General features: G+C 41.1%; 1 protein-coding gene across 1 annotated transcript in view; it reads left to right on the top strand.

Annotated features, from left to right (window-relative positions):
• The window catches only part of kndc1 (kinase non-catalytic C-lobe domain containing 1), a 38,507-nt gene that overhangs the window by 2,010 nt on the left and 11,328 nt on the right, over positions 1 to 25,169 (top strand). Inside the window, exons 2-21 of the mRNA XM_085800554.1 lie at positions 3,387 to 3,585; positions 6,798 to 6,856; positions 8,403 to 8,549; positions 9,562 to 9,679; positions 9,758 to 9,897; positions 11,170 to 11,787; positions 12,485 to 12,596; positions 12,831 to 12,902; positions 13,016 to 13,077; positions 13,173 to 13,331; positions 14,820 to 14,897; positions 15,217 to 15,304; positions 15,619 to 15,811; positions 16,204 to 16,907; positions 17,897 to 18,035; positions 20,115 to 20,374; positions 21,446 to 21,804; positions 22,666 to 22,759; positions 22,847 to 22,944; positions 23,037 to 23,221. Of these exons, the coding sequence (XP_085656680.1) occupies positions 3,387 to 3,585; positions 6,798 to 6,856; positions 8,403 to 8,549; positions 9,562 to 9,679; positions 9,758 to 9,897; positions 11,170 to 11,787; positions 12,485 to 12,596; positions 12,831 to 12,902; positions 13,016 to 13,077; positions 13,173 to 13,331; positions 14,820 to 14,897; positions 15,217 to 15,304; positions 15,619 to 15,811; positions 16,204 to 16,907; positions 17,897 to 18,035; positions 20,115 to 20,374; positions 21,446 to 21,804; positions 22,666 to 22,759; positions 22,847 to 22,944; positions 23,037 to 23,221 (3,884 nt within the window). The remainder of the gene's footprint in view (positions 1 to 3,386; positions 3,586 to 6,797; positions 6,857 to 8,402; positions 8,550 to 9,561; positions 9,680 to 9,757; positions 9,898 to 11,169; positions 11,788 to 12,484; positions 12,597 to 12,830; positions 12,903 to 13,015; positions 13,078 to 13,172; positions 13,332 to 14,819; positions 14,898 to 15,216; positions 15,305 to 15,618; positions 15,812 to 16,203; positions 16,908 to 17,896; positions 18,036 to 20,114; positions 20,375 to 21,445; positions 21,805 to 22,665; positions 22,760 to 22,846; positions 22,945 to 23,036; positions 23,222 to 25,169) is intronic.

The following is a 25,169-nucleotide window of genomic DNA, read 5'->3' as shown; positions in this document are numbered from 1 at the left end:
TACACACAGTACTGGCACACTCTTTCACTTCTCCTCTCAGTCCCAGATTACAGACAGGAAGAACACCAGCAGTCTCATCACAAGCTTTGGGCTCAGCGGCGAACTTATGTAGGACAGCACATTTAACTTGAGGGGGGTGAGAGAGACTTCTAGCTTTCCCCTGCACTGTTCTCAAGGGAAACTGTCTATTTATGGGGCTGCTGCTGCTGCTGCTGCTGCTTCAAATGGCACTTTTCTGCCCTGTAATTTTGCGCTACCCCACCAGACCACATCAGTGTGCTTTGTTCACAATCTCCTGCAACTTTCCTGCACCAACAAGACTGTCATGGGAGTTATAAAGACAAACAGACACTTCTCTTGCCAGTTAGAGATTACAGGCGTTAAAACCTTCACAGTTTGAGTCAAAACAAGTTCCCATTGAGAGATGCTGTGGTGTAGTATAAATGTCAGACAAGAAAAAATATGACATGTTCATGGTAATTAAAGTGCTGGATATAGCGTTGGACAGTTGCTGCTTTGTGAAGACCCCACACAGCCCACTTCCACCACTCCATCTGAGCTCAGGCCAGCTTTTGTGTTCTCCGAACAGAAGATCCTATAATGACCAGACACCGGTCAGGATGCTGCGTGCAATCTCTGAGGTCATTGCGTCTGTCTGGTTAAAAGAGGCCATTTGGTGATAGTGGATGACAGATGATGTAGTGTAGTCATGTGGGTTTGAAGAATCACTGCCTGTCATGAAAAAAAGTGTGATGTCATGTACGTTGTGTACCAAATACCCTTCCTGCTGAATATAATTCAGCATCAAGATGAGCACTGTTCAGGTCTGTCCAAATCAAAAAGCTCCCATATTTTGTAGTTGCCCAATGTTTGATTTCATATTTTGATATCCGCAAGTACCAGAAACTATCTCTATGTAATTTTCTAATCTCCTCTCCAAGGCTTCTCTCATAACAACAGTGCAGTCAGCCAATCAGAAAAGAGGCGCAGAGCCTTAAAAGGGACAATGGTCAGGAATAATATTATCAAAATAGGACTGAAATGCTTTGGCTGGGTTTACATGGAGCTACAGACCAGAACCTTAGGCCTGGTTTAACACTAGTCAGTGGGTCCAGGTCGGCTGCTTCACTGTGACATACATTTTACTAGTAGTACTTGGTACTTAGTACTCACAGCCTATTTTAAGGCACATTTAATGAAACCAGGCTGAATGTCTCTGTGGATCAAACACTTTCATTGTTTATACAGCACATTCACCAATAGATGACATAATTTTATGAAAGTTTAGCTAACAATTATCTTAAGTGAAATGGCATTCATTAAAAAAAGAAAATGATTAAGCCTGAAATCTGTTTCATATCTAGTACAGCATGTCCATTTTTTTCTTTGTGTCATATGTGTGTAATATTGGAACGAAACCTGCAAACAACAAGCTGCTACAGTCATGTGACTCACTGTGCTTTCTTCAGCACGTGTTATACTGTGAGATGAATGTTCCTCCCTTTATGTGTATGTTTTGTGACAGATCATTTTTCTTACATTCTAAATTAGATTTTTTCCAGCACTTTTCTGGTGATTTATATTTCCAGATGTAATTTTTTCAGCTTGTAACACTTTGATTTACCTCTGTTTATCTTATACCCACTGTCTCTGTCTTAAGCTGGAATCAGTGTCAACTTCAAGGAAATGCAGTTTCAGTGAAGGAACCCAATGTATCACTTTTCTAGGACTTTCAATGCAACATCAACCCTTTCAGCCACAAGAAGAAAGATGCCATTCTTGAAGAAATGCTATATATCTCACACAGCATTATGAAATGTACAGAAAAGAGAGGGGAGTTTCTCAGCAAATACAGTTCAGATTTACTGCTGAACAAATTTTCAGGCAGCTCTTATTTGACAGTAATCTTGCCATTAGCAGCCAACTTTGAAAGCTACTGCAGAAAAGTGTGGCAGTATTATCATAGGATTTACCTGAGATTGAATTCAGACGAACACACACTGAGTTAAAGGGATAGTTCAACATTTTGGCAAATTGGCCCATTGCCATAATCCCTATAGTCTTGGTTCATTACCTTTAATTGTCGGTGCAAGCTATTTTTAGAACGGCAGAGCAGAGCCGCGAGCTGCTCAGAGCTACGCTACGGAGGCTAATGGGATTTCTTGGTTTCCCTCATCAAACTCATTAAATACACAATCCAACAACTCCAAACCACTCTGGTGGACAAGTTGTGACCTGAACATTCACCACGCTATGAGATAATAACGGAACGTTACGACAGACAGACCGTTGTTTTGGAGGTAAATGCAGAGACTGCTTGCTGAAAAACTGCTCCTGACAGGAATGCGCATCAGTGGTTTTGCATGAATTTACCTCGAAAACAACTGTCTCATAACGTTCCATTATTATCTCATAGCGTGGTGAATGTGCAGCTCACAAGAGGGTTTTGGAGTTGTTGGATTTTGTATTTGATGAGTTTGATGAGGGAAACCAAGAAATCCCAATAGCCTCCGTAGCGTAGCTCTGAGCAGCTCGCGGCTCTGCCCCGCCGTTCTAAAAATGGCTTGCACCGACAATTAAAGGTAACAAACCTACTGCTATGACTATAGGGATTATGGCAATGGGCCAATTTGCCAAAATGTTGAACTATCCCTTGAAGTCATGAGATATAATACAAAACTAAAAATAACACAAAATAACAATGTATAGTCTGTCCAACCCCCTGAACCCTTTTCAGTTTCACGGCCTCCACTAGCCTCCAGCTCTCTTGTCTTGTGTTGTCCAAAGTTGAGGTAGAACTTCACTCCTGTAGCCCCTCTGTGCTGAGATTGACAAGGTCAGAGCCTTAATGCCAAACTCTAACGTTGCAAGCGCTATATTTACATTTTAATAAACTTGTTCCACATGAGTTGGCTGACTGAAATGAAGCTGAGCGCAGGCACAGTCTTTAAAACTTTGAGGTGCTCAGGCTGAGGTTAGACAACGTGAAGAGTCCCTATTGCTGTAAATGAAAATATGATATTCTGTGAAAAGACTCCTCACTGCATTAAAAGCTTTTCAGTTGCTGACCACAGCCAGACTAGTACAAGTGCCGCCCTCATTAGTTTTTATTCAGCTGCCTTCCTTCTGTCTGCTACAGGTTTGAAACAACTGGATGACCAAGCTAAGTGGCTACAAGCTAATAATGGAAATTTAAACAAAAGGTTGACTTGTGGTCAAGCCAGGTAATTAGTAAAGCACTAAAATAATTTCTAATTAACATTTGCCCTTAGCTCTATACTGAGACAGAACACTCATACAGATCAAGCTTGGATTTAAAACAAACTGCGCTCTTTTTTAAAGCCTATCTCAAGCTGGACATAATGTTTGTGTGTGTGTTTCCACAGGAGAATGTGTCCCTGGCAGACATTCTTTCTTTGCGGGACAGTTGTTTGTCTGAGGAGGAGGTGTGGGCGGTGTGTGCAGAGTGTGCTCTGGCCCTGCAGAGCATCAGACCCTCCCACCTCTTCCATACCCTGTGTATAACTCCGGATACGCTGGCCTTCAATGCCCATGGGAATGTTTGCTTCATGGAGCAGCTCAGTGGTGAGTCTATGGCACAGATACACTGTTTATTTATATATTTGTTGTATAATTGCAAGAACCAAACCACCTTCAAGACATTGTATACCCCTTGAGTTGTTCTTCACTACTGTTCTGCACTTGACACTCTTGAATGTTCCCTATTGCTTGCGTGATTTTGCATATTATTGTGTATTATGATTAGGGGTGGGAGAAAAAAATCGATTCACATAAATATCGCGATATCTTTTTTGACGATTTTTAAATCGATTTTTTTTTTGAAAAAAAAAAAAATTTGAATTTTTTTGGGGGGGAATTTTTTTGTTGATTTTTTAAAAATATTGTGCAATGTGCATTTGTTAGCCTTTTTTACATACAGAGAGTACAGGTTTTGAAAAGGGTTATAAGGGTATAAAGTTCACTTTATAATGGAGTATGTTAATTTATAGGCTCCTACAGTATTTGTGTGCAGATAAATGTTAAAAATGCAGACTAAAAATCGAGAGAATCGGCAATATCGTAGAATCGCAATTTAAATCGAATCGCCATCCAAAAAATCGTAGAAGAATCGAATCGGGAGAAAAGCATATCGTCCCAGCCCTAATTATGATGTTGGAGTTGACTTCCACCCATTACCTAGTCAATTTCTACTGACTTACTGCTGAAGCTTATACAAGTCTAATAGTAATATAGAGGGAAATAAATATATTAGAGATTTGGAAGTGTACATATGAGGTATAGTCTTTCAGCAGCTTATGCTGTTTCACTTTTCTCTGCTCTGATCTGGATCAGTTGCAGTTCGCTAATTCCTCTCAGCATCACTCTGGATCTGTCTCCAGGTCTCACGTCTCTCTCCTTCACTCTTCTGTACATCAAACACAAAGACAGAATCATCCTCTCAGGAGTTATTATCCCTCCTTCCAGTCTCCAATCTTTTTGTCATTCCCTCCTCTCTGCTGTTCTCATTCTCTCTCTGTCTCAGTCTCCACCTCATCACTGACACACACACACACACAGTGTTGCGCAGTCCTGTTCCATGCCCTCATGCCAAATGTCAGAAATTGATAAGCATTGATTAGGCGAGCAGAGTTAGAGTTGCCGGGGGGATTGTTGTTGTGGTAACAGCTTGGTTATCCTATCAGCAGTCAACCTGCCGCTGCTCACACACGTTGCACAGCCAGCGTGGCATCCTTTATAGTGTTGTATCCATTTAGTATCTCTACACAGATCTTTAGTAGCAGAGACACTATGAAGCGATGTTGTGATGACTCTGTCAGCTGAAATCCTCAACAGGCTCATTTGTTGTCCTGCTTTATTGGATTGCGTTCAATCCTTTGACTGTGATTCATCCTGTGGATAGAGGAAAGGAGCCGCGCTGCCCACATTACCCGTCTTGTGCTGCCGAACACATCCTGAACACAGTGCATCTATATCATTAATCATAACGCCGCGCTCTCTGAGCTTTACTCGCTGCGCCGTTTCCTGTTGATTCCGTTTAATTCAACTCTTTGTGCGATAGCGGTGAAATTTCAAGCTGACGCACACTTGGACAGCCAATCCCGTGCTCCCACACAAACGCTGCCCCTGCGAAGCTGCATAATAGAGTGACCTTGAGGGCTGTAGTCATGAATCTCCGCGAGAATAGCTGTTGCCACAGTGACTCGTCAATAGGGTTTATTTCAGCTAATTAATTACTGCAGTAATAACAGGAAGGCGCTTGTACGTGACTGTGGGTGATGTGGCAGCACCGACGCAGCCGGCTGGAGCAACAAAATGTCCTCTAATCATTTTCATAGCACGTTGACTAAGAGGAGCTGCAAATATTCCCGGGAGGATTCCATGTGCAAACTATTAATATGTGATGAAACGGGACTGACTCTGTACAAACAGCCCATTTGGAGAGAGTGTTGAAACAGTGATATTGCTCAGCTCATACTACCTGTTGTGCTGTGCTAAAGTGCTGTAGGCATACATGACTCACCAAGCTCTCACCATCACCCTGGAGGCAACTGCGTCACTGACAACCACTCTCTCTCTCTCTCTCTCTCTCTCTCTCTCTCTCTCTCTCTGGGTTACAGTTCTCAAAGAGTTTAAATGCCTCATCCTCCTTTGTTCTCCCCTCTGTCCCTTCTCTCCGTCATGTTTGTTTGAACTGTCAACGCTTTTGAGAGGACAGAGGAAGAGGAGACGAGACGAGACGAGACGAGACGGGAAAAGGAGACGAGGAAAGGAAAAAACGGAGACGAGGAGATCAAAAAAGCAAAAGAAAGGGACAGGGAAGATGTGAGGAGAGAAGGGGAAAGGAAAGGGGGAAGGAAAGAAAAATAATGAATGAAAGTAAAAGAGAAGTATGGGATGTGAGGGAAAAGCAGGCGTTAGCGACAGAGAAACAGAAAGTCAAAGGTCAACAAGATAAAAAAGGCTCAGGCGGAGATGAATTTAAGGAAATGAAGTGAGGACAAGAGAGTAAAGAAAAGACTGGGACAGGAAGGGGAAGAAAATGAAACATAGAAGGGGAGGAGAAAAAGAGAAAAGAGGAGAGGGGATGAAAGGAGAGGGAGGAGAGTCAAGGAATAAGAAGATTAGATGAAAAGGACTGAGGAACAGGGGAAGTTAAAGTGTACAAGAGAGGAGGAAGAGAACAGACAGAGCAGGAGAGAGGAAAGGAGTCTTACTCACTCAACCTGCGAGACAATATCATGACTACAATAGAAACTCGCTTGTGTCCCAACCTCGAACTCTAGCTCAACCTCTCTCCCCCTGTGTCTCCACGAGTCCGACACTGAGGGACTTCTACGTTGTGATTAACAGTGTGTGTCTTTCCTTGTATAGTCAGGCGGTGCGAAGCGAGCGCTGGCCTATTTCAGAAGGAGGATGATGCTGCACGGCTCCTGTGTGGCTGATTCAGCTTCTGATCTGCAGATATAGCTGCTGTCTTGTTTGTCAGGGATTATCTCTGACACATGAATTATGCAAATAAAGGGAAAACGGCTGCACGAGCTCACTGGACTGTCGTGGTTCAGCACGGGGGATACATATTCCTCTGATTTGCATCTCATTACAGCGGATGCTTAGCCAAGTGGGTTACAGTGCAGAACTGACATGCCTATACATCACAGACTTCACATCAAACAGCAGATGCGCTGTTTGTTCCCTCTCGATGACATTGTGATTGATGTGCTGCTTTTCAGACAAGTTTTAATGGTGCCGTTAATTGGTGTGTTTTTGACCTGCAGATGATCCAGAAGGCTCCTTTGTACCTCCTGAGTTTGACAACACAGGCAGCACGTTTGAGGTGAGAGATTGAGAATCAAACCTGGACTCAGTCAGTTGCACACAGACACTGACACCATGTGTGTGTGTGTTTTCTGAGGTAGTGGAGAGCTCTGCTCGTTGTCGCTCACCTCATAAGTTTCCCCACACAAACCAGCAATCACTCGGATGCAAGGTCGTCTCTGTCATCTCTTTCAAGTGATGAAGTGAAATAGGAGGCAGCACTCCAACAATAAAAGAAACAAGGTCATGGCTTAAAGGATCATTCTGGTTTATTACGACACAGTTTGGGCCATAATTTCTATCTGTCATATTAACTCTGTATTCACCAAGGTATTTTAAACATTCAAACATCTTGGTATATACATACTTTTCATAATATGATCATGTTTTGGAGAAGCCAATTGTGTTTCATTCCTGGTAAAATAGATGTTATGCATGAATATTTATTAGTTAAACACACACTGGCCACTTTGTTAGATCCATCTGCTGATTTTGGTCACATTGTCTTCTCTCATTAAAGGTTGTAAAGCGTTGTATTGGAATTTGGATCACATTATATTGAACATCATTTGTCCTTTCTACACACAGGATGCAGACAGGCAATATCAGCAAACATTTTACACATCATAAAAGTAGATTTTCTGTTAGAATAGTACTGTAGGTGTATAATGAGTGTATTGTGTATACAAAAAATAAATTATATACACGTTATATAATAATAACAATAATAATAGTAATATATTCTGGGGTTCTGTTTATTGAATATGTGGAACAGTGGATTAATTAAGACTTTCAACTACAAGGGGTGTTAACATAATAAAATAAACATGACTCTACACTCTAATAATCTCTCTGATGATCTGACTGCTCGTTGTTGTTGCCAGTAATATTCCTACTGTTATTGCAAACAAGAGAGACAATAGGAAAGCTCCAGAATTAAGGCTTATGTTAAATACACCTAAGTTTTAAACATCCCATTTGAATTTTGTGGTATCGAGTATTGAAAAATCCCCATTTTTAAATGCTCTTTAAGTATTACATCTTTGTTCTGCCCTCACACTTTTCTCAAAATCACATGCATACAGTAGTAGTTGTGTCATAATATAGAAAATTACTGCAAAAAACCCCAAAAAACATTCACTTCTCTGTTTCCCAAGAGTGGGAGGTTTAACGCATGGGAGGTTTAACGCACAGTCAGAGTAAAAGCAAAACAGGACTTAAGGCCAGCTGAGCATTTACTCTTCTATTTTGGTGACCCACAGTGGGATCCGCCTTGCACATGTGTTTAGCAGAGAGTATGGCTACAGCCCACTTCAGAAGTCAGGAGTGATGTTTACGTCTGGGGTTTGAACTCAAAAGCACCTGGTTTAAATCCACTTCTGGCAAATACCATACCATAATATCTACTGTCAGTGCAGTGAAGCAAAACAAAAGCTCCCTTATAAATACACACAATACATATCAATTACTTTTTTTTTAAGCCTTTTTCTGTACTTAGTGTAAATTCACAGTTGCAGCTGCTTCCTGACGATGAGTGTTTTCATCTCCTTCATCCCTGCTCACAGGGCCATGTTTACTCTCTGGGCTCGACGCTTTCTGCTGCACTGAACTTTGTTATTGAGCCAGAGCTAGAGGCGGAGCTGGGAGAAGAAATCCAGAAGTTGTTGGAGCAGATGCAGGAGGAGAAGCCTGAGGACAGGCCGCTGCTGCAGGTATAAAGGTCTAGAAAGTTACACGGTTTCACCAGAGAGGTGAAGAAAAGAGGTTAAGTGTCTGAAATGTTCAATTTGGTTAATGTGAAATCATCATGACTCACATTTAGGGATTAAAAAACTACTTAGATGTAAAATTGTAGGGTGAGGCACAAAATAAAATGATACACATGATGACAATAAAAAAGTACTGGTGTGAAACACAATATAAACAGAGAAACAAATTAATGCAGATTTAGAATCATCATGATTCAGGGAGATGGACAGTGTTTACATAGCTGCACGTGTGGTCAGCGTGACGCAGCAAAACATATCCCAGCACAGTGCTACATCACTGTTCCTTTAATACTTCACAAGCAGAGTCACATTGGTCCTTAAGGAGAAGTAATTATGTTTACAGTAATTATGGCTGTAGCACTAATTAAAGTCTTTTTTTTTTCTCTTGATGAAAAATTGGCCCATGTGTGCCCATGCTGTAGTGTAGTCAGTCAGTCAGTGCTCTTGAGCAGCATCAAGTGGAAATGGTGTGTAAGTGCAAGTCCATTCACTGTCACTTAACACAGTGTGAACTTCAACAGCAGGGTAAAATGAAAAGTAAAATAGAATAAATATTTAATATTGATTGTTTGAGTCGATTAATAAAAATAAAGAATAATGGTGGAAAAAAACATTATATAATTCATAAGGTCTAACATTCATATAACAGTTAAAAGTGCATTAAAAAAAGATGACAAGTTATGTATGACATGATAGGTTGTAACTTGACCTAAAAATATCTGACTCAAAAAGAGTAGTGTATGTATATTTCCTAATAGAGAAGTAATAGAGAGCTAAAGTCATGATATGTTCAGCTGCAGTGTATTCTCTGATTCAGCATTTGTGTCATGTGGCCTTTGAAAAAAACACAAAAAATAACAACTTTCACTTTCTTAAAACAAAACAAGTATTTGCAAAAGTAGAACATATGCTATGTCTGGAGAATTGCAAACCTTCAGGTTTAATTCTCCCACAGGACATCGTGTCTCTGGCTGAAGCTCGGCTGTCTCACACCTCCTCTGCCGCTGTGTGCCGGAAGCTGTCTTCTGTTGGGCGACGGGTGCTTTCCATCGAATCGGTTTCAACTTTTCAAGGTCATTTTATCACATTTATTTCAACATGTCACAGGTTGTTGTCAGCTGGTGTAAACTGCTCTCTTTGTATCTCCACAGATGGTCCGGAAAGCTCCTGGGAGGCAAGATGGCAGCATCCGAAACCTAGATGTCTGCTCAGAAGACTGAGCTCGGATGATAATACCAAAGACCCGTGCAGTGACGGTTCTGTGAAGACAAACAGTCTGTCCAGGCAGCAGGTAGCTGCAAACATTTTTAGGAAGCTCCTGCATAGAGAAAGAAATAACTGAACTACACCTGAATGTAAAACAAACAGTTGGTCTTGCTCTAGTTCAATTGGCTAATTAGCCTGTGTATGGGGTTTTCATTTTCAAAGTCAAGGACCAAGGCACAAAAGAATGTGATGGAAAAATATCAAATATGATCATCATAGCTTATATGGATATTATCAGCATTAAGAAATAAAACAACTTGATACAGAGCAGTAAATACAATTTTGCGATATGAATCGGCTGCAGACTAAAGCAGTGATAACATAACTAAAATTACATGAACGTTTCTGTTGCAGGTAGTGGAGGAAAACGACTGTGACACAGACCGCCATTACCCCTGATGATGTTATAGCATTACAAATTACAATAGGATACATGAAATTCCCACTGTTTGCATGTACAAATAAAGGCCTTTGGGATTCAGCAACATAAGGATTAGCCACAAAATCCAGACACAGGCTGTCTTTAGTGGTTGATGCTATAACAAATGGATTCCAACATTACCAGTGGGTTTTTAGAAGTGTTAATTACCAGTTCACAAAGGGAAAATCTACACTACTTCACTATCCGTAATACAAGTTTTAACTCATGTAAAGCTGATTGCCATGGCATTGATCATAGATCCTAAAAAAAAAAATCTTGTCCAGAGCCATACCCAATCTCTGCTAATACCTTGATGCTAAGAGCTAACTTAGCTCATCCTGAAGAGATGGTTTCCTTCTTTAGAGATTGGCAAACATTACCTCCCATTATGTTTTATATTTCCTAACATGATGGTAAAAAGGCAACTCAGTCATTCTGGTGTATTGTATATCTCCAGACAGATTACATTGTTTAGGAATCATCTCTATACTAAATAAGCATCAACCTCCTCCTATCAACACAGAAAACCATAATAGATTAGAAGTAAAAAGAATTGACCAACCCCTTACAGAAAAACCACATGTGATTTTTCACATGTGAAATATTTTGCACATGGGAATCATGTTATTTGCACATGGGGGAAACGTGTGGTTTTGGCCCAATTTTATGTGAATCACATGTGCATTTCCATGTGAACCCATTTTCCACATGTGGTAACATGTTTTACACATGTGCCCTACATGGTTCATGAGGTTTTTCTGTAAGGGACATTCTTTCATTTCAAATTCTTTATCTGCTCTCCACCAATTGCTGTATAAACAAGTCTCTGCACCACAGCCGAAACAAACAACAGAATGCTGTAAATGTACTCTGCAGGTGTGCGGGGCCTGGGACTCCTCTCTCTGGGCTGAGGATACAGACAACAGCGAAGGAGACGGCATGATCTTGGCAGATGAAATGGACTGCAGGTCCCACAACAGTTCCCCAGTGAGGAGGAGAGCCCAGCAGAGGCTCAACAGGGTGAGGGGGCCTCTTAACCGCTCCTGCTCTGTCCCGGACTCCAACAACCCCCCCTGCCTTTCCCCTCCGCCACACGGAGATATCAGTATACCAGTATCGGACCTCACTGAGATAGGAGCGGATGAACACTTGAGCTGCAAGTCTGTGTGGAGTAACAGACTCCAGAGACTCAACAGGGGCAGGTCCTGTGAATCTTACCCACATAGCAGCTCTGAGGATTATATGAACTCGGCTGTGGGCAATCAAATGTCCCAGGAAAACAAGGATGCAGCAGAGTTTTTATGCAGTGGAGAAGCAGAGGATCAGGAGTGCTATGAAAGTGACTGTGTCCAGGATTTAGCATCTTCCTGTCAGGACCTGGAAATGGACCAGGACTCTTCTGGGGACCAGAGCTCATTGAACAACAGCCTCTACATTCCAAATAACCACATGACCAAAAGCATGCTGTGCCTGAATGAAGAATCTCAGGATGAGGTTAGCCACTGCAGTTGCATCTCAAATTTGATCACAGTTATGTCTGCTGCTATTATAGAAGAGCAGTTTATGAAGAGAGAGTCTGAAGCATGAAAGGGGTTTCCATGGTGGTGGTGGTCAGTGGAGGAACTAGACAGATTAACTTGGTTTGTATTAGTGTGAAAAGAAGCTAAAATGACTTTAGCTAAGTAAACAAAGGTTAGACTGACAAAATGTCCATGTCCACAGAATTTCACAAGCTTCAGAAGATGGAGACAAGGAAACGTTTCTATATAGGACAGGGTTAGAGTTTTTATCCTGGATGCCTGTTTCATATGTTTCAGGAGAGAAATCTACCTGTTACCATCGCCATACCATACATGATCCTGAGATCTGCTCATCTTATTCAAATTACAACAGTGAATGTAACTTTCTGTTATTCACTGGCTAAGAACTGAAGACCTTCAAGAGACGTATAGTTTGTTAGTTTAATCAGCCTTTTTGTTGGTTGAGTCTTAGATAGAAGTATTCAGTCTCAAGAGACAAGATAAATGCCACAGGTGTTCAGCAACATTAACACTTCTAAAAGACAAATCATTACAGGTTAAAGATCCATTTAAGAGGGCTCGCTTGAGTTTGAGTTCATTAGGCCTCAAATAGCAGCTGAAGCTCTTGATCTGTAACTCATGTCTTTGTTTGTTCTTTATTTTCTATCTAGTGGATCTCTCTCAGAGAGTTACTGACACGTGGGCGGAGGCTGACGGTGAATGAGCTGTGGGCTCTGTGCTACAGCTGTCTGTCCTCACTGCAGACCTACATCGACTTCCCAGGTGATTTTACCCGCTACAGTTTACATCCAACATATTACTTAAGAACATGTATGTTATTAGTTCTTCATAACCAATATGTATTTTTGCTGGTCCTTTAAGAACCAGCTCATACAATAATGATGAGAAAATTCAGCAAATAGGGATTGAAAAAAAAAATAGTATTGAAATGATGCTGCATGCCTTGAATTTTGTTAGTCACAATTCTCTGCAGCTGATTTCTGTCTTTTCCACCAGCTTATTTATGCCTAGACACATTGTACGTGGGCTGCGAGGGTGAGGTGCTTTTCTTGAAACCTAAAAACATAGGTAGGTTTACTTCTGTCCTGTGCTGTAGTCTACTGTTTTAATCTGCCTCATACCAGGGTATGAGGCAATATTGTCTGAGGACTTTAACAACTGACATTCAGAATTCTTTGCAGGAACTTTAGATGAATTTTATCTTGCTCCCGAATATCAAGAACATGGCATCGTGACTGAAAAGGTCTGTATGAACTGCTTTCATTAATAAACTGTCACTAATGGTTTGCTCCGGTTGTAGGTTTACCGTCGACTCTCCTCTGTTCTGTTTTGGCTCAGGTTTGTGTGTATGGTGTTGCTGCTATTCTCTGGGCCACAGCCAAGTTCAGTTTATCACCCAATCAAAAACTGGCAATGCCTCGTAAACTGAAGAGACTGCTCCTGGAGATGGCAAAGAGGACGCCCATTGAGAGACCTACCATCATTATGGCTAAAAAGGTATTAGTTAACAATTTCTTGAAATCAATGCACTGCTCCTTTAATCTTGCACTTTGCTTTGCCAATTTTTTCTCTTTTTACTTCTGCCAGCCTAATGTATTTATCACCAAGGCTCTCTCGCTGACACTGCATGCCTCACATGTTGCCTCGCATATTATTCCATTTTCTCCTTCAGACACAAAACCTGCAATTTGCAATTCCCTACTGCACCGGCCTGAAATTGATCCTGTGTCATCCCATTACTCTTTTCCTTCCCGTGCTCCCACTGATCTCTCTGACTTACGCAGCCCCATCAACAACAGAACTGTTTTAAGATCACTGCTCTTACATAAAGCAGTGACATTTAGAATAGCTGAAAAGAAAATAAATCATAGGCTACAAGCACATTTTAAGAGAATGGCAGACTGACATTGATGAATGTTTTTCAAGTTATTGTCTGAATCTTTTTCTTATTGATGATTTTATTACAAAACAGAAAATGTGTCATTTTAAGTCAAACCTGATGACAACAAACAATATGAGGACAAGATGTGGCACAGATAGGTCACAACCATCCAGAGGATGATTCCTCCTGGCTCTGGTCCCACCAGAATGTCAACAGTTTTAATTTGTCCAGTACTTTGTTTTACTTGATAGCATTCCCACCAACCTTAGCTGCAGTTTTTAGTGCTGTTAGTACTAATTAGCCATACTACTAACAACAGCTAGCAGCATTGTTGCCCAGCAGTGCTTTAAATGCCAATGCCAACATGCTCATAGTATAGGCCTATACAGCATACAATACTAAACTAAGCCATCGTCATTACCTACATCACACTGTGAGCATGTTAAAATGCTAATATGTTAACAGAGCATGTAGTTCAAATGATCACTGTGCCCAAATAAATACGTTCTTCCAGATCTGCTTGCATAGATGTTGGCCCGTCTTGGTGATTGTGTGAGAAAAGTCCTGTCTGTTCAGTTCACACTGACAACTGAGCATAGAAAAGTAAATTTAAGAAAAATCAAATTTGAACCTTTATCATTTTACTTTTCTTATTAATGTTCTACTCAAACATTTTCTTGAATAAATGCTGACTTATTTTATTTAATCTTTTTTTTATTGCCTCACTGTGAAAAGTACTTTGAATTTGTATTAATCCGTTTCAGAGGTTCTCTATGAATAAACCCCAATTTGATTTGAATATCAGTGTGCAAATATCACAGCTTCAGAGAGGCATGTCCAAATTGGCATTTCCTTTTCAGAGGAAAACTGCTCGTAATTTAAATATAGAGAAGCTTGTAAAAAGTGCCTTGTTATTTTTTCAATGAGAATTGAAGGAAGGACTTGCCTATGAAAATACCATTATGATGCTGTCAGTCATTTCTTTTAAAATATCGTCTGGTTTTTGAAACACTGGGTGTTTGATTAATGGTTATGATGTGACTAATGCGTACGTGAGGTGCTCTGCATTGTTATCACACTGTTTATATGTGGATCTGTTCCAGATCTGTCGTGACTACTTATCCCATCAAGGAACAAATGCTGAGACCGTGTGGAACAACCTCATCAGCAGAGTTCACCCGGTAAAACCGCTGTTGTTTTTCACATTCAGACCTTTATATCTTCATTTCAGTCTTAGGTTTTGTGTCACTGAAAAATAGATGGTTTCGCTATTCTTCATCTTCTTATTCTCATTCTTATTCATTTGCTATATTTCCTTTACTGGACAGTTATTAGTGAAAATACAGGTTTAAGAGACACATGCAACGAAGGCCTGTTGCTGGATTCATACCATGTCGCAGTTTTATGACATGTTTTATGGCAGTTTCATTCCGTGTGACCGCTCGACCAGCAGAGCCCTCTTGCTTGTTTATGTAATGAATCAATTCTATTATCTTTCAGCCAGTCTCAAAATCCACTGATGCGGAGGATTTGAGTGCAACCAAAACTCATTACAGCTCATCTGAAGAGTCTGAACAAAACAACAGTGGTAGGACAACTTCGCTTTAGTATGGATGACCCTCATGCAATATAGTTTACCTTAAAATGTATAATATATTATACACTGAATGTGGCAAATATTAAGAAGACCCTTTGGCTTGCAATTAGATTTCCCTGAATGTCACTTCTTTTACGTCTAATATTAATGATTGTATAGGGACTCGACAACATCATGACTTTAATTTAGATCAACACAGAGGAAGGTGTCTCTAATATTTTACACATACAGTGCCATTTACAGACCTGCATTGCATGAGACAATATCACTGATATTGTATCTGGCATTCTTGTAACTGTGTGTAGGCTTTGTGCCCATGGCCACTGAGAGCCGACTGGCTCCTGTGCCTGGCCCTGTTCCCCACAGCTATCCAGTCAGCAAGGAGCTCCAACTCCCAGAAGCCTTCACTTCCACTGCCACACACTTCACCCCCATCATCCTGACCAATGGCGGGGACTCAGAGGAGGGGAGCCAAAAGCTTGGAGCTGCCATTGAAGGGTATGATATTGTTATACGTGTACATTTTTAAAATAAAATTGATGGATCATATTTAGATACACAAATTTGGGTTTGCACTATTTTATGGATTAAAAACACAAGATATAATGTGTTAGGTAGATAGCTTTAGAGGGCCTGGTGTTTGTATTCAGTTTCCTTTATATCAAGCCAACAGTTTCTTTGCTAGCATTAATGACTGAAGGGATTCTTATAGCATCATGGTCTATATGCCAGGCTTATGATTAAACTCATCATCAATCAGATGTCATCATGTGAAGAAAACAAATAAGCATATTTCCAGCAATGTTTAACAATTTCTTGTTTAAAAATAGATAAATAAAACATTGAAAAGAGAAAAAGAGATTGATTATTAGAGGTTGTTTCTTCTCCAGGACTGTGGATGGATTCACAAAAACCAGTGAACACACTGAGGAAAGGGATGTTGATTTCCCTTCACACTCTGTGTGTCCATATCCTGCACAGGCTGAGCCCGGTCTACAAACAGAGGAGACGTATGTTAATGAGGCAGTTATAACAACAACAACTTCTACAAATTCCAATGACAAGATACAAGTCAACTCTTCTGTTCACCCTGATGTTTCCTGTCTTGAAGTGTGTCTTCCTCCACCATTATCCACTAACCTTAATGGTTGTGGTGTCTTCAACAATTACCTCTTCCGGCAAGATCCCACAACAGGACGTCTGTCTTTAGTGCCTGTGCAGGTCAGGGCCCCAGAGTCTCTCTTTGGGTTGGATATAAATTTTTCGCTGGTCCCACAGCCTTTACAAAGACTAATCTCAGCTCCAGAAAATGCTGAAGGTCCCTTTACAAACTGCCTGAATGTGCCTGTGGGGCCCGAAGCTCAGGAAAATGACCCACTATCATATTTCAATGGTAGCTCCATCAGTCTGGAGGACAGTGTGCCCACAGCTCACAATGAACAAACAAATCCAGGAACACGAGGTGAGAACCAGCCGTCCCCTGAGTCCCTCCCCACCAAAGTCCACCCTGCCTTACAGGAAGTGATCGACCTGCTGAAGGGAGAGTTTTCACTCAATGGGGATTTGGATAATGGAAATCAGGACGTCTCCATGGGTATGTATCTCAACAGGATTAAGTAGTTTTCATTTTGCTTAATTTGCTTCATTTACACAACAATAGTGAAAAAGCTGCTGAGTGATTAGTGTACACCAGGGGTGCATCTGTAGTCAGGGAGTTGTAAGATTGTGGAGTAATTAAACTAATAAAAAAGCAAAGTGTAACAACATATACTCAACCTGTTCACATTCAGAACATGGCAGGTGGTTACTGTGCGATCATTGCACAGAGAAGGTGTTGAACCATCTGTACAAGGACTAATATATAATATTTATTGCAGTTTTTACAGACAAAAATTATGGGTGTTGATTTATGCAGTTGAGTAAAACTAGAAATATTTGTGCACTGTTCGTATTTACAGAGAAATCAATACAACCGGCCTTAACACTCAATACCACATTCATGTTCCTTTGGTGTTTGTACTTATCCCAAACTTATAATACTTTTCAGTAACTGTTCAAATCTGGCTCACTGGGTCTAAGGAGACCATCTCCACACAGCCTACCCCTCTTCTCTTCTATCTGTCTCCACTGAACAGCTAGGGATATTGAAATAATGTGTCTGGTTGATAGTTTGGGCTTTTTTATGCTTTAACATCCAGTACACACACAGTGTAGTTTACAAGTTATTTGGCTCCAACAACATACAGCTTTCCTCTCTGATAGCAGAGTGAGCTGTTGGGATGGCCCCTGGGGGAGGAGAGAAACAGATAAAGCTCTATCTTGTCTCACTGTACCCATTGACGTCAGAGTGTGACAGTGGATGGCATAAATGAACTAGACAGCTGCACTGTCACGGAGAACAGACACCCCTATGTCTGACCTACCCCTAAGTGGGTTAAAAATCAGCACAGTTTTCTTTAATACCAGTTAACACCTTCAGTGCTGTCATGGTTGAATAAAACAATAAAGACTTGACCTGCTCCATCATCTTGTGTCTAGTTTTTCAGACATTCATTTGAAATCCGTCTGCTTGTCTCTTCCGAGGGGAGTACATCTTCTCTTTGAAGGACCTCCAGTACCACACGTTTGCCAGTGTTGTGAAGGAGAGGTTCAGTGATCTGTACTGGGAAGAGGACTTACTGGGTGTTTTACACTGCCTGGTCAACTACAGCCCAGCAGCACTGTGAGTCAGACTTGAAATACTTTTCCAATACTTTTTCCCCTTTTTAAGCTAACTGTTGGTTAAAATACAAAGACGTGTTTTCTAAATTGGTGGAAACACGTCATCTCTCCTCATGGACCATTAACTCTTTAAAGACTGTGGACTGAAATTTCTTTACATCTTGATGAAGTGGTACAGAAAGCAGTAATATTCATCATGAGAGTGCACATGCATCAGTAATGTGTAATCAAGCATGAATGAATGCTGCTCACTATTAAGAAATGAATGTTAACCACAAATACATATTATATACCAGTGGTTTAGCTTGAATCCAGTCATTATATCACTAGTTGAATAATAATTGAAGGTTCCATGTTGTATAATGCAAATTTTCCATGTGTAATTTTACATTCGATTCAATAAAACTTTATTTATCCCTAAGGGGCTATTAAAAACACTTTAATGTGATTATAAAGGAGCTCTAGGATCTGTATAGATATTGTGAAATTATCAAAGCCTCACACAGAAAAACACACAGCCTGTATTGAAACAATGAGGGGGTAATGTAACTTTGTGACATCACAGTGAAACAGCGCTGTGCCCCAGCATGTCCCTCATGGACCCATCATCCTGCCATATTGTTATTTGATCACTCAGAAAACTGAGGCTCAGGGCCTTTCTTCTGACTGACTGGCCTGATGTAACCAGAGCTCCAGAGAGAGGAGACGCTCAACTTCACTAAGATGGTTTTTTTTTTTAAATAACAAAAGATATCTTCTTATGGATCAACACTTCAAATATGGGACTTTTAAGTGCAAATGAAATGGCGATTCACTGTAATTATCAAGCTACCAACACCCTCGAGAAGAGAGCCAATCCTGTGACAATAATGTGTTTCACCCTGTATTTTCTAACTCAGCCACCCAACACCACAACACCATTCTGCTGTAGCTCCATTATGAATTCTTGCCACATTACCACATTTGGGAAATTTCACAGTTCAGTTTTAATGACCAAATCACTCACAGAACAATTCAAAGACTCTACTTTTTTTTTGTGTGTTGTCAGATGAATGAACTTTATATAAGCCTACATTATGAATTAAAAACATTAGCAGAGATGTCAAATCAATTATCATAAACTGAGAAAAGATGTTTTTCAGCAGCACAGCAGCCAGTGCAGGGGGCTAAACAGTGAGAAAACACTCGTATGTTTAATTTATTCTTATGTGGCTTCTGAAGATCAGGCGCGCTGTGTGATCTAGTCCCCACTGAGTATGACCTCTCCTCCTCTGCACACTCACTTCATATACATCTGCACACCCATACAAAGTATTCAAATGAGCATTAATGCAACACGCACTTCATACATAAACTTCAGCCAGCTGCTTAAATGGTCCCCATGGCAACAGCTTTGCAGTGCGTGTGTGCGTGTGTGTTGGTGTGGAGGAGAATACCTGACAACACTGGAGACACACGTAAAGCCTCATCTGCTTTGTTACTGATATGCTGACAAGTAGCCCTGGGAGTGCAGAGGGGTGGCTTAAGTGCATGAATGAATACATGAATGAAGGCGCTAAATTCCACGCTTTGCTCTTCTCTTCATTTATATGTAAGCCAGAGACGAGCAGAGGGTCGAGCCTATCTTTTTATCCTGGCATTGCCGTGCTCAGGGCAACATGTGGGGAGAGTCTTTAATCTGCTGTGGTAGGGAGACATCACAGCTTTCTAGTCAGATAGACAATCTTTCCCTCTGGCTGTGGGCTCAGTCGCTGGGCTCGGCCATGGAAGGTAATTTTTTTTTTCCCACTGTTCCAGTTTCAGTGAGGGGATAGAGGGTGGTCTGTAGCTGCTCTATTGAGACATGGTCCATTCTAACTCTGACATGCACTGACTGGAGTGGACTGTGTTTTTTTTTTCTTTAAGGCAAATCTGAAGTTTGATGTGACGTCAACTGTTTTTCTAACAGTGTGTGTTTCCTCCAAAATGTCTATTTTTACACATTTAAATCCACTCAGGCATTATTCTTTAATAAGCGCTAATTATCCCCAGCTTTGATATCTGTGTGTGTGTTTTCTCTCTCCCCATGTGCCCCTTAAAGCGGCTCTGATGAGCAGCCTTCTTCAAAGGCTGTGAAAAGGGCAGCTCTCGCCCCACCCTTGATAGCAACTGTCTGGAGAGGGAAGAGAGAAGTTTGCCTGCACGGCCATCTTGATCTGAATGGAAACATCCACGCCTCCAGTCCGGCTGCTGTGGATTCTTGGGATAAGAACGAGTCCCGACCCTGTCATGAAGAGAACAAGACGACACCTGAAGATTCGGAATTGAAATCAGAGCCGAGTCAGCACTCTGTCAGCGAAGGTAGGAGACTGCTGTTTACTCTCATCATACAACTCCATCCTTGTTCAGAGATCTGTCTCATCGTGAACTGAGATTCTCAAAGTCAAATTTGCATCCAGTTCTAAGTTTATAAAATAAACATTTTTATTCCAGTCAGACTTTAACAAATATCCTGTTGTATATTAAATTATTATAATCTATTTGCAGAAAAAAGCAGCAAAGCACGAAAGTAATGCAGGCAATAATTTTGCTAAACTCAAAATGTGTGATTTATGTGGCAAAACTAATAAGTAAGTAGGCAATGTCAGGTAATGGAAATGCTGCACTTTTTCTATTAAAATTTCTCTTTGAGCTGTGGAAGAGTAGAAGTATAAAATATCATTAAATGGAAATATCTAAGTTAACTTTAAGTGGCTCAGACGTATAACCAGGCAAATGTTCTTTACCTTCCACCGTCTCCTCTATTTAAGTAAACTACCCAAATAGATTCATAAAAAGGGTTTTAGAGACTTTTCACTTCATAAGAAGATTCAAAGTGCCATTATAGCCCAACCCCTCTATGGTGTATTGATGTATTTCTCTTTATTTGGCTGCTGACTGAAGTCATGAGAGCTGTGAGTGGCTGTTGGATGTTGCTCTTAAGATTGTAGCACATTGAGAGGAGTCCAAGGCTGAAGGCGAGCGGACGCTACAGATTCTTTTTCCTCTGGAGCTCATTCCTGGCCAGTGACATTTACACACACAGATGCATGAATACACACACACAGGCAGTGCTATTGAAGTATGCTAGACATGGGATCTCGATTACAAACAACTTGGTTACGAGATACTGGAGATAAAAAGATAGAACAAGTTGAGCTTGAACTGCCTTTAAGTTCATCTGTTAACAGTAGCTGCATTGTGCAGCCATGATGGGGTTAGCAACAAATACCCCCAGCACCAGTCTTGGATCCCTCTCTCCCTCTCTCTGTTTTCTTCACATATCCAGTTTGTTTGTTTTTTTTGCCTTCCATGTGATTCAGCCTCTTTCTCTTTCTCCTCTCTTCCCCCTCTCTCTCTCCCTCCCTCTGCTCTCCCTGTTTGCTGGTCGAGGTGTGAGCATGGACTGTTCAGACGCAGGGGTCATGGAAGGAGGAGATCATTCAGTGGGGGGCAGCGATGAAAGCCCCTCTGAAGCTGAGTTTCTGTCGGGGAGAAGAGAGGCTGGGCTGCCGGGAGCCCACGACGAACAGATGAGCCCGGACTGCTCGGAGGACATGGAGGACAGCGACTCCCTGGCGTCGGATCGACTCGTCTCGCCTGGATCCAGGGCAGAGGGACGCGGCCTCGACTTGAGCAACGTGTGGGCTTTGGCCTTTTTTGGAGAAGACTGTTTTAGTCCAGAGGTGATGCAGTACACGGTGAATCTGGGACAGCACACTGAATCGTCGTGTCTGGATGTGAAAACGCAGGTAAGTGAACCTGTGAAGGCTGCTGCCAGTGACTCATATCTGACCTTAACCCTGTGTCTTTGAACAAACAGCAGACTGCATGAAGCAGCCAATATACACAATTAATCAGATTCTATTGCCATAACACAATTATCATAAACCATAAATTGTACATATACTGAATATGCAGTCAGAGGTTGTGTTTAATCGTGCAAAAACTGACTTCTCTCATGTATTGATGGTTTTTAAAAAGGACAGAACAGGTTTTCACTGAAAAGAAAAAAAAGGCACAGAGGCAGTTAATTCTTCTAACATCTATTTCTTTGTTATTTTACATTCAAAAGCTTTTTATAAGCAGTTTAACTTTCCAGTTTCATACAGCCCTTCACTATATCTAGTTTCATGAACTAGCGGAGGAATGATTTTCTTAACTGTAATGAAGTGGGGCACGGTCAGGCTTTGGGGTAAATAGGACGAGAACATGTGGGGGACTTTAAGATAATTGGCATATTATTCTCTCCAAACTGGATCTGAATATTAATATGTTGAACTTAGCCCTTGGCAGAGGAAGTTATTATCATTTGCAAAAGAATATTAATGAATCGTCTTTGTGTTTGCTCACTTTGATGGCACGACTACTCTTTCAGAGGGTTTGTGCAACAGCTAATAACGCACCTTAAGAGCCGAGCGGCTTCAACTTCTCACTCATTTCACTTCAAAAGAGCTGTTGTGTTCTGTTGCCACGGTGAAGGAGGAGGAGGAGGAAAAAAATGAAGACTCTGCTCCGCACACACTGGAAACACCTGAAGGCTTCTTTCAGTGAAAGGCATGTGCTGTTATTTTAGGGCCTTTGTTTGATTTGGTGTGATTTCCTTTGAACAGGAACTGCAGCAGCAGCTGATAATTGAAACAAGGAATCTAAAGAAAACTAGAAATTTCTACCAGAAGCTGATTCAACAAGAGAGAAAAAATAAAGGTTAGGTGCCCCATTTCACAAGACCACTGTTGTATGAACACAGCATCGATTGTGATCAATAAACTGTGTATGTACCGCATCCTAAAGGGTCAGAGAGCAAAGTGATGCTGTCCAAGCTAAAGTCCCAGCTTGAGGAGCTCAGGTCCAAAGTGGTCTTCCTGGATTGTGTGAAGAAATACCTCGAGGTACTGACAAAGAACTACAATTCCCAACACCGTTGTTTCTTCCACCGCTCTGGCTCGTCTACCGTTTGATATGATTTCATGTACTTCTGCAGATTCTGAGTGTGGATCAGTGGGGGTTGGAGGTTTCATTATTACCCTCTCTGGCTGTCTGTGGACCTGGATCACTGGACCTCCAGTCCTCCGAGGACCCCTCTGTTCTGAACTTTGGCACCAGCAAAGGGAAGAGCACTCTGCAGGCTGGCTCTCCTCTGGGCCTCATGGCTTACCTCTACACAAGGTATTATTGATCAGGGTTTTGAATTAAAAATTCTAGTCAAGTCATGAGGTTGTAGGACTTGTGATAATGTTTCAAAGTGTTAGGCAGCCCTTGTGATCCCAGTTCTGTGCTCAATTATTTACCCTCCCTGCTGCTTTTGATGTGTCCAACTACGGGATTCCATTATGACTCAGGTCAGAGAATTACCAGGTTACAAAAAGAAAAAGAAGGAGATCTTTGATCTTACAGTTTGTCCAACAGAACAGTTTTTCCTTGAATGAGGATTTTGATACAGCTGTCTTTAAACCATGCCAGCAGTAAGGTGCAGACTATACGACAGAGAACAACTACCAAATCGGATGTAATGGAGTTGTGTACAGCTATTCATGTCCCACAGTGGATGAATCCCACTGACTAGGGCAGTGGTTCCCAAACTGGTGGGCTGTGACGGCATTGCAAGTATTGGTCCATACAAATCATTAGCAACAGTACAATTTTGGTGACAAAAAGTAATTAAAAAACGTCCTTTATTGATTTTAAGGCTTATTACTGTGATAAAACAACCATAGGAACTTTGATGCAAGGTGGGCTGTCCAGGCCACTTTGCATCAAGACAAGAGCACTTAATTGCATCTCACACTGACTGTGCACTTACCATTATATTCATGAACAAATGGAGTATCAAAATTAAGAATGTTTTAACAACTGAAAGAACTGAGAGGAAGGACAGCGAGAGCCCCCAAAACAGATTATTATCCATGTTTGTTATAATATAATCCAGCCATGTCTGCAACAGTTTGGCTCAACTAATAGTTTTTAGACAACAATGGAGCTTTATGGCACAAAGGAATAAGATGTATCAGAATCTGGATATATGGTTATCAGCGATTGATTTGGTCAGTCCATGGTTGGTTTTGGCCTTTTTCATCAGATTTGTTGACAGCATCAAATACATTAATGGTTTAGTTACTCTCTTGCTCGCGCACTGGCACCAAACATTTTGATTAGTCATGTCGTCGGTTATGTAAATGTTGTCAGTAGATCCATCCCTAATTGTAATCTGATCTGTAAACAATGACACTGTCGCTGCTGCTTTGAAGTTTGACATTATAGCTTTCGCTTTGTATCCGTTGCCATGAGAAACGGCAACAGCATTTCAAAAAAACAAGGTCACAATCCATAAATTCTTTATCCCCTTTCAGTTTCCACTGCCTCAAGCTGAAGCTGTTTTCCACCTCTAACAGACCTGATAAGTCTTGTTTTCAGTTTATGCCCTCACAAGGGCATAAACATCTCAGTAAATGTATTCGCATCGCGTTGCAGAACCAGCTATAGTCTGAACTACATGTAGGCAAGGATGTAATTCTACACCATGTACAATTTTCTGGCTGTCTTGTGGGTTGTGACACTTATCACGTCGACAAATTCTGTCCACAGAGACACACCCATCAAACTACTCAAAACTTCCTCTGTAGTAGTTCTACCTACTGTATGTGTCTCTAGTAAATACAGTGTGTTCATAACATATTAGTAAGTCATTTAGAGACTATTTTGCCCCAGATTTTGCCTCTCAGGCAGAATAGAAGCTACCATCCCTCTCTGTGTTATAAATAGCTCATGAGCAGGACAGACTCTACTCAGGGCTGAAATATTTCACCCAACTCCTCAACAAAAGAAATCATTTAGCTGTTTTTATTTTCAGATATTTCTCCTTAGAAGTCATATATGGGATTTTCATGAATTCTCATTTGTCTGCCAGCTCACATGAGACCCACCACCATGATGTTGTGATTTGGGAGAACTCTTGAATGACGTCACTGCTCCCTTTCACTGAAAAGAGTCATTTAAAGTGATTCAGGGCACCTATTAATGATGCCCCCTGGAAACTCTTTAAAAAGGCAAAACTAAATGGGAGGAGACCCTGGACTAGAAATGGTATATATGGAGATTGAAGAACTTCAGGACTCTA

This window comes from Trachurus japonicus, chromosome 15 (genome assembly GCF_045865225.1).
Source record: "Trachurus japonicus isolate A0001 chromosome 15, Traja_1.0".
Taxonomy (NCBI): Eukaryota; Metazoa; Chordata; class Actinopteri; order Carangiformes; family Carangidae; genus Trachurus; species Trachurus japonicus.
The sequence above is the reverse complement of the archived record's forward strand: the minus strand, read 5'-3'. Positions and strand labels throughout refer to the sequence as shown.